The sequence below is a fragment of the Ips typographus genome, linkage group LG4, assembly GCF_016097725.1.
Source record: "Ips typographus isolate SLU linkage group LG4, UJ_Ityp_2.0, whole genome shotgun sequence".
Classification (NCBI taxonomy): domain Eukaryota; kingdom Metazoa; phylum Arthropoda; class Insecta; order Coleoptera; family Curculionidae; genus Ips; species Ips typographus.
The window spans coordinates 7,136,963-7,148,930 of NC_138425.1; the positions used below are offsets into that span (position 1 = coordinate 7,136,963).

At 34.2% G+C, this 11,968-nt stretch overlaps 1 protein-coding gene across 2 annotated transcripts; it reads right to left on the bottom strand.

The window, feature by feature from the left end:
• Positions 1–7,004: 7,004 nt before the first annotated feature.
• Positions 7,005–11,310, bottom strand: LOC145727715 (uncharacterized). 2 transcript variants are annotated; one of them, XM_081977529.1, is made up of 12 exons: positions 10,667–11,310; positions 9,762–10,058; positions 9,438–9,710; positions 8,944–9,387; positions 8,633–8,891; positions 8,507–8,579; positions 8,287–8,439; positions 8,141–8,227; positions 7,742–8,086; positions 7,463–7,688; positions 7,318–7,407; positions 7,005–7,255 (listed from the first exon to the last, which is right to left on the bottom strand). In XM_081977529.1, exons 1-12 carry the CDS (start codon positions 11,190–11,192, stop codon positions 7,230–7,232), a joined length of 2,799 nt encoding a protein of 932 aa, XP_081833655.1. In that variant the 5' UTR covers positions 11,193–11,310; the 3' UTR covers positions 7,005–7,229. The 2 variants fall into 2 exon arrangements, with proteins under 2 accessions (XP_081833655.1, XP_081833654.1); XM_081977528.1 differs by having other exon boundaries at positions 9,438–10,058.
• Between the last annotated feature and the right edge of the window lie 658 nt (positions 11,311–11,968).

The window sequence follows — 11,968 nt, forward strand, 5'->3', positions numbered from 1 at the left end:
CGGAGGCATGTGCCAGGAGTGCAGTCAGAGCCCAGTTAGCACCGGGATAACTGCGGAAAGGTTCTACCCAAATTTTGAGAATAAAATTCTCGCTACCCGGGGGGAAGGTCTGGGGGAAATTGTGCTCCTCTTCTTCTTGGATGGTTGGTCCTGAATTGTCGTCTATCTGAAACAGAAAGAAAAACTTATTAATAATTGCCCGTTATCCAATAACTGTTATCGGGTGCGTTTGTGGGGTGCTTCTAGCTCCGGGTCGTAGTTCACTGCTTCTCGTAGTAACTTTACTCCGCTCTGCTTGATTCTTTCCGTTGCGTTGGTGAACTTCGAATCTCGCTGGATGTCCACGTTTCTGACATACCATGGGGCGTCCACCGCTGTCCTGAAATACTATGTGGTTCTAACCATCTCAAAATGGACTCTCAAAACCTGATACATCTTAGTTGTTCAGAAATGATCAGAGGTAAAAATTTTCAGATTGACTTTGTGAAACAGCCCGGCCACATTACACTACACGAAACTATCATAGATAGTAGTAAAATAAGCAAATCCCTCTCAGAATAAGGGAGCCATATTTTCGGTTTAACAAAGCTGGTTGGTCGATGCACGTTTCGCGAAAATCACGTCTTCCACCAATCGTGACCGACCAACTATGGTCCCTACGGCTCTCCCATATATTTCATAGTTTCAGTACGATAATCTTCCGCTATAAATAAGTCCAGTCCACAATAATATTCAAATCGAAACGTCAAAGAATTAGAGACTGATTAGCATGATGACAACGCCGGGGTGTCGTACAGATAACAATCGATTTTTTAATTCCCCCTTTATAAAATCAGCAGACGGACAGACAATGAGGTCTAGAAATAACAACTTTCCGTTCCCGATAAATTATTTATGGTTTATGGTAAGCATGGTCTCTGTCTGTCTGTCACCCAGTTTTTCATTCGCGTCCGAATCGGGAAGGTTCGCTATTAGTTTTGGATGAATGAGTAATAGGTGGCGATTGTATCGTGTCAGAAAAGTTCCTTAAGTGGATTTTAATTTCAAATTTTCACCGAATTTATGGGCAGGAAATCTGATTTAAATGCGACCCTTTTGTCGGATTTAATTTGGGAATTATCGAAAACGGTCACCTAATTTGAAAACTTTGTTGTTTAATTCATATAAGTTCATATCACACAGTATCAATCAGTGGCATAACAAAAAAAACCTTTGGTTTGAAGTTCAGTGTTTTATTTATCAGATAGAATGAGCATATAACCTAGTTAATATTCCACAAAATGGATCACTAGTTTCATTTTCAAAACCCAACGAAATTGTTGATATCTATTTATCCGAAAAATGGATGTCACAGTGTTTAATCTTAAATTAAGCCATATCAGCAGCTTTACATCTGTCTTTGAACACCCTGTATGGTTCTATCTGTCAAAAGGGTTGACTTCAAATTATGTAACACATAATATGGAAACAACACATGTATATGTGTAAAATAAAACCAAAATCATCCATCAATCGAAAATAAGCTAGTAAAGTAAACTCCAAGAGTATTCCACCTGCTGATTTGCAAAACACTAACTTTTCTTCCAACGATCCAAACATCATTAATAAAGGCTCTAAAACATTACATATTATAAATTATAATTTATTTACCACTATAATACTACTACGCTACGTTCTTCGGACAGGCAGTATATAACCTACATTTCAAACCAAATAATGTTTTACAAAAAAAAACAAGGATTAGATATAACCAGATAAGGGCGCCAGTGAATATTTATGACTGCAGCCCTTAGCACGTGTAGTTTACTCTGCCGAAACATGTTCCAACATCAACTATCTTAAGTGCATATCTCAACCGTGAATTCACAGTAGGCAGAACTTTGCACTTGCCCAGAATTCTATCTACAGAAAAAATCTTGTTCACACGACGACAGTTTCAGCGGCATGACAAATTGTACACCCTGTGGAAGAAACAAAAGGTGGTAAAACGGGTGGTTTTTGAGACAGTTTTTAATCGGACACACTGCTCAAAGAGTTTTAGCAAAGAAATTCTTATGTATACTTAATTACCGATAATAGTGAAAATTAGCAATAACAACTGAGTTTTTGCACTTTTTTCTACTTTCCAACTTCTTACCTTGGTGAGGCTAAGGAATCAAAAACTAGCGTTTCAAACTACCTTCTTGTTAAAAAGTTTTCAGATCGATGGGAAAAGTCCTACTTTTATAGGATTTCACAAAATGTGTTTATCGTACACGAAGATCTCTGGTTAACAAAGCCCAAAAGATAACACTGAGCTTCTAGAGAGTTAAATTAATTTTTGACAGGAAACATTTGTACAACAAGACTAATAATTCCCGATAAGCAGAAAAGGTAAACCAAGTCGGGTTTCCGACTTCGGATAGTCATGCATAATCCATATTCCGAACATGTACAAATTGGTATTAGAAAAACGCGCAAGAGTTACGGATTAAATCAATAAATTGAGATTTATTGCTTATAAATAATTGATTTTGATTCAATGTGAACTTTAGTCGTTGTGTATAGTAATTCAATTTTTTATTAAGGTTTTCAAGTTTGATTTATTCGAAAAAACGATTTTGTGGTTTTATTTATCTGCAACAAGGTGATAGATCTTTGAACAGTTGAGGCAGCTTGACACCCAAGTTAATACATTATTATTTACTTCGCAGTTACGCAAAAAATCTAAGTCAGAATTAATGGTGGCCATTAAGCCAGCTACAATAGGGCAAAAGTGTGCCCGCTTCCGGTTTTAGAGATATTTTCCCCTAATTCTCTTGCAGTAATGCTGACTTAAAAAGTCATGACGTATCAATAATAACCAACAATGGGCAGTGACATGAAAAATGAATCATTTTATGAATTACTTTGTTATTCTCTTTGTTTGTTTTTGATGTGGCGGTTAGGTCATTATTTGATTTTCTTGTCTGATGCATGTATTCTGAGTATGGTCCATGACCAATGTTACAAATGTTGCCAAATCTAACAACTTTCCAGATCATCGGAAGCCTTTTTTCAAACAAACATGTTTACCGGTGCTCAATACATATTCTGAGGTTGAAAGGACTTATTTGTTAAACGCATTTTCTTGATTATAAAAGAAGAGGCATAAAAAGCGTCAAAGGCAAAGATACCGAGAGGGCTGGGGAGGCAAAACATTAATAAATCTCTGGCCATAAAACAAAATCTCCTCCCACCATTAAAAAACAACAAAACGGGCACCCTCTCTCACGCCCGGTCCTAATGACCGAGCCACGTGACCGGCGACTTTCGATTGTTTCCGATTGACCGGATCCGGAAAAAAGAAGCGAGCGCAACTAATCCGAAACGTCGTCCGGAGCCATAAAAACCGTCCGGATTTGCATAATTGTCGTAAACACATCTGAGAAAACGTGCCCTAATAGTGACAATTAATTTTTTATTGCCTCGAATTCGGATGACATTAGAACTAAACTGCTGAATGTATTTTGGTGCACACATGAGATCTTCCGTACATCCGTTATCCGTAAATCCTTTAGCGGGGATGCGTGCAAATGAACCGTAAAACTTCCAAAACGTTGACAAGTTTCGCAAATCGAAGTTGAGAAGATCGATTACTGGGGGGGTCTTTGGGCATTTTTTTGCCAGCTGCAAAAATATTCAACGTTCCAGAAAGCCGAAAATGCAATACTAATACTACATATCTTTCACATAAGAATATTGATTCGATAAATTGTCTTATTTGTCCAATTTGGGTTTCTGAACAAACATCCACATATAGTGACACACGTGTATTAATGTGTATTAAAGTTCTAGTAATTTGTGGTTTTCTGTGTTGTTAATTCGTTGTCAAATGGATGTTTCAGTGTTTCCTCTTCTTCTAATGAAGAAGTCATGGAAATTGTCCATGCTATTGAGCGGCCAAATCGTTTTCGGCATATTAACCACAAAAATATCTGTCCGATTCTTAACAGTTCTATAATTTTATAGGTCGGGGACCGATAACTATTGAACCGATAGAGCTTGATGTTCAGAAACCGGGCATAAGTGTTCCAATCGTTGCTTGACAAACAAAAATATAGTAGACAAGTCTGTTTTAAAGATATTAAATTAAGTCGGATTTGCAACCATTACTTTTAAGTGAGTAATATTACCATTATCTACTAAAATAAAAATTTAGTTTTAATTGAAATATATTATAAAATAAAAAATTGCAATAAAAAATAGAAAAATGTTATCATGCTACTTCTCATCAGTCACCAATATCACCCATGGTTGCCTTGGAGGTTTTTACATTTTATATTTCTAAAGATGCCAAATATCGACGAAAAGTGCACAAAAGCTAAATAGTTCGTAAAGCAGCAAACCATATTTGGTCTGAAAAATTCTATGGAACACAACCAAAGAATTATTTTAAAATTCTGGCGTTCAAAATGTTTTGATTTAATGCCAATTTTGAGGGGAGGTTGAGGACTTTCAGTCTCCAACGCATTTCTGAATGATTTTTCTTCAATTCGTTAAAAGTTGATAATATTAGTAGTTTCTTTGTTGTTAGTTGGGTTTACTGTCTCACCACACAAAAAAGGTTTGTTGGGAAAATGGAATTTCTAATAACTATTAATAGTTATTTAACGAAAGTATTTGTGGTATTCACATTTATTCTCGTGTAATGATTTTCAACACCTCCAACTTACACCATTGGCAATTTGACTCTGCAGTAAAATGATATTTGTTAAGCAAACATCATCACAAGAAACCCTTTAATTTGCCTCTAATATTCACACATTTAGGGCCAGTACTTTCAGTTCAGAATAACTTTATTCTAAAGATAAATTCTATGGAAACCGTAAAATCAGACGCTGCTATTGGTCAATTTTGTTATTTCTATAGAAATTATTTAAACAATAAATTTATCCGGAGGTGAAAGTAAGATTATCGTTGTTCTATTGTTTTAAAATTAACAAAATTAAAAAAGGTTTATTGTTTCTAGAAATTCAACGAATAATATAATAATAATTTCATTCATTTGTTGTTATTAAATATTGATACTGTTTCAATACTACTTAAATTGATGTCGTTTGTTATCGAACTAATTCCGTAAAATAATAATACAAATAAATTAATGCCTTCAACAGTTTTTAAATTTGAATGGTATTACTTTAATCATCAATACAACTATAAAAAAAAATAACGTTTTTGTTTTACTGAATACTTGTCTCTATATCTGTATGTGAAGGTGAACACACTTTGTGTGATTTAGCCTTCTTCGAGCCTTAATATAGGAAAAATCAAAGTAAACTACAATAACGTCTTACGTCTACAGACATAACGTAAATAATATGGTTTCCTAAAAAAGTATTTATTATTTTTTAAATACACACAAGAAGCTTTAAGTATACACTCAACTAGAAAGAAAACCATTATGTTTTGATTGCTTTTCATGATTTCTGCTTTATCAGATCATCATCAGCTGTTATCAAAGTAAAACGTTTCCAGTTAAAATGCATTACAAGTTTCCAATTGTAGAGTCTAGCAGTGCTGAAAACCTGAATTTTTCAATAAAAGCCTCTGAGCTTTACCTTGTAAATCCAACTAGTTTTAGTAAACGAGTTTTTTAATTCTAATTCTAGTGTGGTTGAACCTTACCTAGTTTTTGAGGCTGCTATTAAGTTAAACAAAAAGCCTCTCTAGATTGATAGTTCTTATTGATAGACTGTATAATTGATCATTTGACTATTGAATTTATAGTTTTTGTAGCTTTTATGAACCTTTTGACTGCCTTAAAACACACTCATCCGGTAAAGTTGTCCAATGATTGTATTTTTTTTACTCTATTATTTCATCATTTCATCTTATTTCAGTTTGCACATAACAAACACTGGGTATTACATGTAAAATAACTGGGTTGGTATACTAGCAGTTTAATAAGTTGGAAACTTCTAAACAAGTTATCTAATTTTCAACAATTTTTGCTTTTGGCACATTTTTGGTCTGCTGGTAGTTTATATTTACAAGATAGTCTGCAAACATAATAGGCAACTATAAAGGTACGAGTTCACTGGATACATTTGTATCGCAACAATGTTGTACAAGATGCTGGAAACAGGAAAATGAGTTTCCAGAGTCTTGTACAACACTGTTGCGATACAAATGTATCCAGTGAACTTGTACCTTTAGTCTAGGGCACATCAAAACGGTGAAATAGCGTTTACATCTCTCAAACACTTAGGGGTACATACAGTAGGCGTTATGCATTAAAATATAAGTCATACAAAAAATATAATACAAAAAACCCTGTCCTCGCCATTAAATTGAAATCTTAAGGTCCGTTTTCACGCTCATGCAATTTGCGCAAGTTGATTTGTGCAAGTCAATTGGCACAAGTAAAACTGAATTGTTGGGTGCATTTTCACGCTCAAGCAATTTGCGCAAATTGATATTTCTCTATTTGCACTTCTGTCCACAGTCTGCATTTTCTCAGCAAGAATATCATAAGCCTGTGATTTTGCATTTCTATCGCTATATTCTTTGGATTTAATTTTCCAAAGGCAAGGAAAAGATTTATATAGTTCAATAAATTCTGTAATGAATTCTTTTTCTTTTTTTGACATTGTTTAGTAACCAACAATCAACACAGACAAAATAAATTACAGCATTAGTTACAGGCAACGGAAATACACAAGTCACGTGCAAGGTGTAGGTCAGAACAAGTCAAAACAAAGAATACGCTACTACTGAGCATGCGTCGAGTTGGAGTGTCGTTTACACGTTCATGCATTTGTGCCAACCGCATGCAAATTATCTGGCAGAACAGATTTTATTCAAGCCAAACTTTTTCGACTGCGCAAGCATCATGCTTCCATTCACACGCAACAATTTACTTGTGCAAATTTGCATGCACAAGCCAATTGGCGCAAATTGCATGAGCGTGAAAACGGACCTTTACAGCGTGTTTTATTGACACAGATATAATTTGGAATATTGAATAATAATCGCAAACGCAATTTCTATAAATACCTATAATAATCTGAAAAGGCTACATTAGGATTCCCACATAGTGGCTCAATTACTTACAAAATTTCAAATACTCAGAAACGATTTTATTATTGACCTAACTACTTATAGGAGTGATATTTATTGTGTATGTATCTATAGATAAGTGTACTGATAAGGCTTTGGTATCAAATAATACAATAAATTAATGTGTGTTGGCAAGTAATTTGGCAGTCTTATTCAACATAGAAAACCGAAGACCCTGAAAGTATTATTTGTATAAAAACTAGTAGTTATAGTGAAATAGGGGCGATCCTTCATTACCTGAACTCTTGCTTCGTTCTTTATTAACTCTCTTAGGCGTTCTTCTATTAGGAAGTGTTGCTGTAGTTTCTAGTCTTTTTAAAGAATCAGCTAAAACATGAACAGTTATTCGAAATTTTCCGTACCGATTATTATTGATTTAAACCTTTTAATTTCATCATTTGGTCCCACAGTATTTCTTCAATTTGCAACTTCCAGGCTTCTTTAGTTTTGGGGTTTTTGGCATCTAAAATGTATGTATATTTGTTGGAATTTTTTCTCTTTGTTTTAATAAAGTCCGTCAAATGAATAAGACAATTATTTTCAAACGTAGCAATTCTCAGGTCGTTGGTTTTAATACTTGCGTGGTAAACAAAATGTTCCATGTTTCTCTGAAAAGAATTATTTAGTTGACGAATAATGTCAATGTAACGATACAACCTACCAAGTCTTCCACAGTAAAAATGATAATCTTTTCAAACAAAAACACCATAACATCCATTTTCTTAGGTTTAGTCATTGTAAATTTTTCTCTTGAAATGAAGGAACCGTAATCTTTCGGATGGATTGGACTTAACAGTATAGACGCTATAGCAACTTGATCGTTCCCTTTTCTAAGGTACTTTTTAATCATTTCTAAAGCTTCGTTTGCCAACTCGGTCTGCTGGCCATCTTTATTCAATTGCTTAATGATATTTTCCAAAAAGAGCTTGTATTTGCCTAATCTTTGTAGGGGAGTAAGGAGGTACGCCGATAAATCAAGTTTGTCCCCAATTTCTTCTTGTCTTTCCTGGAAATATAAAAAGTGAATTAAAAAAAAAATTCTTACATGTGTTAAACTCACCTTTAGTACGAATGAAAGTTCTTTCACAGCAGCGTTTGATTTAGGGGTGTTTTTAAAGTAAACTGGATATTGCGCAAACAAATCTTTCTGAAAGGAACATTGTTTAATTTAATATACAACCCCTAAAAGCTAACTGAAAACCATACAAATTCCATAAAAGTTTTTATAACGGTTTCCACATTGTCTGCCACTTCTAGTCTTTTAAGAAATTTCACTTGCAACTTAAATATTTTAGGCATATTTCCAAACACGTCTTCTAATTTGGTTGCGTCTTTATGTTTCAAAAACTCTCGGTATTCCTAAAATTTTAAGTTTGATAAGCACGTTTTTTTAACATTTTTTCTATTTCGTCAAGTAAATACTTACTACCAAAACTCTTTCCATATCTGACACATATTTACGTTCAGTCGATACGATTTCTTCCAAAATGTATATTATTCTGGAATACAATACTTTTTTAATATCTAGTCACAAAACCTATAAAAACCTTACTTTTCTTTCTTCATTACAGTGAAAAACATGAAATCATGCTCAAGTTTGACACTTTCATAATCATGGTCTTCTTCAGGTTCTCGCTGTACGTTTTCATTATCTCCTTCGTAATACTGATTTACTGCGTTAGCATAATCAGAAAAGCTTCCCCTTTTTTCCTGATATTTTGCTACTCTTTCAATTCTCACTCTTCCCTGGTCGTCACAGTACGTTTCTCTGCGTGCTGCACTATAATTCTGCTCATCTGGTTCTATAGTGTCTGCAGGTAACATAGTCTGAAAAATTATTCAGAGAAAATAATTCAAACTTACCGTCATCCTCATAACTATCTCCAGATGTAGTGGAATATATAGTGTTTCGTTTGGAGTCAGTTCCTGAATCTTCACTTAACGTTTTGATGTCACCCTCGTAACTCTCACCAGATGTGGTGGAACAAATTGTGTTTCTGCTTGAATCTGGATCATCTTCAGATTCGCCCCACAATATTAACTTTTCATTATTGGTTGTCAGTAAATTCGACCCAGTTTGAAGTTCATGGAATCGTTGCAGATCAACACTTTTTCTATCCACTTGAACACTGCATTCTACTAGTTCTTTGTCGTCATGGTTGTAGGCTTCCAAATATATAAATCCATTTTCAAGACCATCTCCAAAGTACTTTTCTCCAAACGGATCGTCATCTTGCTGAGCTACAGCTTGATCAGATTGGCTAGGAACATAAAAGTTCATCATCCCTTCCAATAACTGGTTTTGGTCTAAAGTTTGAATAGTTATATTTTAATCCAGCAAGTTTAAATTAACTTACCTTCTATCTTAACCTCCTGGTCATCATTGTCTACAATCCTTAAGTTTTCTATGCTCCTACTCAGAGCACTACCAAATTCTTCGTTCCACCATTTTTCACCCATGACGTCTTCATCATAATCCCTGTTATCTTCATGGCCTTCGTTAGACAACGACCTGTACAACTCTTCATTAAATCCATCATTTTGCATATTTTTCCACTCTTTGTCCAATTCATCAATAACCGATTTTCTATAGTTTTCAGTTTCTCCTTTTTCAGCTGCATCTTTAAATCCTTCAAAGCGTTTCGTTAATTCAGAGACCGAAAATGGTTTTTTTAATATACCAGTTCTCCTTCTATCTCTTCTACTTGTCATGGATGTTCGATTTTTATTTTTAATGAATCTACCCATTGTATTTTGGGATTGATCGGAATCCTCAGGGCTAGCAGCCGATTCATTATTACTGATTTGTACAAAAGGTTTGGTTTTCCATGCCTCAATAAAACCTAATTGAGGTAGAGTTTGATTTAATGCTGATTCTCCTTCATCTGAGAGGACTTTTACTGTCATCGAATCTAGTTGTCTGCTGAATTCCATATAGTATTCTGAATTTTGGAGTGACTCATCCTGGATCAATTCTTCTAAAATTAAATTATTTTAAATGACGTTTAATCTATTATATCGATTAAACGTTTGAGTCACACATGTAAGGGATTAGTTATATCTCGTTTAACCGTTTTTTAATGAATTTATGCGTTAAACCTTTCATATTGAAAAAAATGCAAGTTGTCCAGTAAACGAAATGATCAAAAGAGTTCTCTGACACCATTATACACATTCATTGCGAATATGATAGTTTTTAGCTGAGTTGAGATTAGTTTAAAATGCATTGTTTATAAAGAAAACCTTCCAAATGGCTTTCTGAGTTTGTTATCAAACTTGGCAATTACACCCCTGTTATTTATAAAAACTGATTGATAAGAAAGATAGTAAATAGGTTTTAAAATGTGACTTAATACAACAGATCATTAAATTTAGTGTCATGTCGACCATAAATAGTAGGAACAAAAGACACTTTCTCAAAAATGACAGTTACGTCAAATCGCCATCTTTCTAAGTCTCTTTTGCCTATGTACTTACTGAACACCTTCCACTTTATTAATTAGGATTAGTTGTATCTGTGTACTATTGTATTAAACTTATCTCAAATTCCCAATTTCGTAGAATAGCAATCAATACTACGACTTACCTGATGAATTTTCGCTAGCTTTTTCCTCGGTAACCGTATAAGGTGTAAAACTGTCAAATTCTCGACTTCCTCCTGAGTCAATAGACCCGCGAATAGTATCACTACTCAATGCACTTAACATGGATCCAACGCTGGCACAATCACTACCATCACTAGCCCTTTCATAAGTAATCTCTAGTTCGCAAGTACCCTCTTCAATTTCCTCGGTCACGTCTTTAATTCTCCTTCTGTTGTTTGAACATTCGTTGCCACGCTTATCAGTCTCCCATTTGTGTGATAATGTTATCTGTTTTGTCGCACTGCTTCTTCTTAGTTCGGGACTGGTTGCTGCCTCGTGGGATTTTTCTTCAATTTTTCTCTTGATTTTTAGCACTTTTCCTTCAGTTGTTCCCATTAAGGTCTTGTTCGGTGGCAACGAATTGGTTCTTTGCAGCTTCGGTTTATTAGGACGGGGTATTTCAAAAAGACTTACAATTCGGTTGATACGCTCCTTGCCTTTGCTTCTAGTACGTTTCGAATCCCCCATATTAAAATCTTATTGTATTACAATAACTAAATTTTTGGCAAGACATATTGGATTTGCAGGGAGACATAAGCACTAAAACAGTAAATGCGAATATATTCGCTGCATTGAAGTTTGTGGGTTGATTTTGTTATCACATTGGCTTATCTTATCTCCTGTACTTGATGGCGGGATACAACTGGATTACATGGTGTCACATTGTGTTATGAGATTTTTTTTGGTAAATACAGCTTGCAAACAGTATCGTACTTACTATTCACTTTCCTAATTGGTTCTTATATTTTACTTGTTAAGTACCTCTATTAGATACGTCTTAACATGGATTAATGCATATAATACTTTATAAAATATAGTGAATTAATCACATTAAGTGCAATCATGTATGTATGGCATGTCCTTTAAAAACGTATTTTTACTGTTTACCCGACACTTATTAGTGCAATTATCTAGAATACATTTTTTTTAAATAATATGATAACAAACAGTAAGTGGTAAAAGAAGATCTATGCTACTAATGAAATAAGTAAAACGAGGCTAATTTAAAATACTAGTACAAAATTGATTTTTTTTTACCTCATACTATGCTAACTTGAAAACACTAATGTCGAATAAACTATAAAAGCAGTTACTGAAGTTGAAGTCATATAGTTACTAACAGTTAATATAACTCTGTGTTAAGTTGTTAAGTACTTGTTTCAATGATTTCATCTACATATTAATAACTCTGAAAAATTACTGTAGTTGTCTTACTTGGTCTTTCTCTACATATTTGAAGGTAC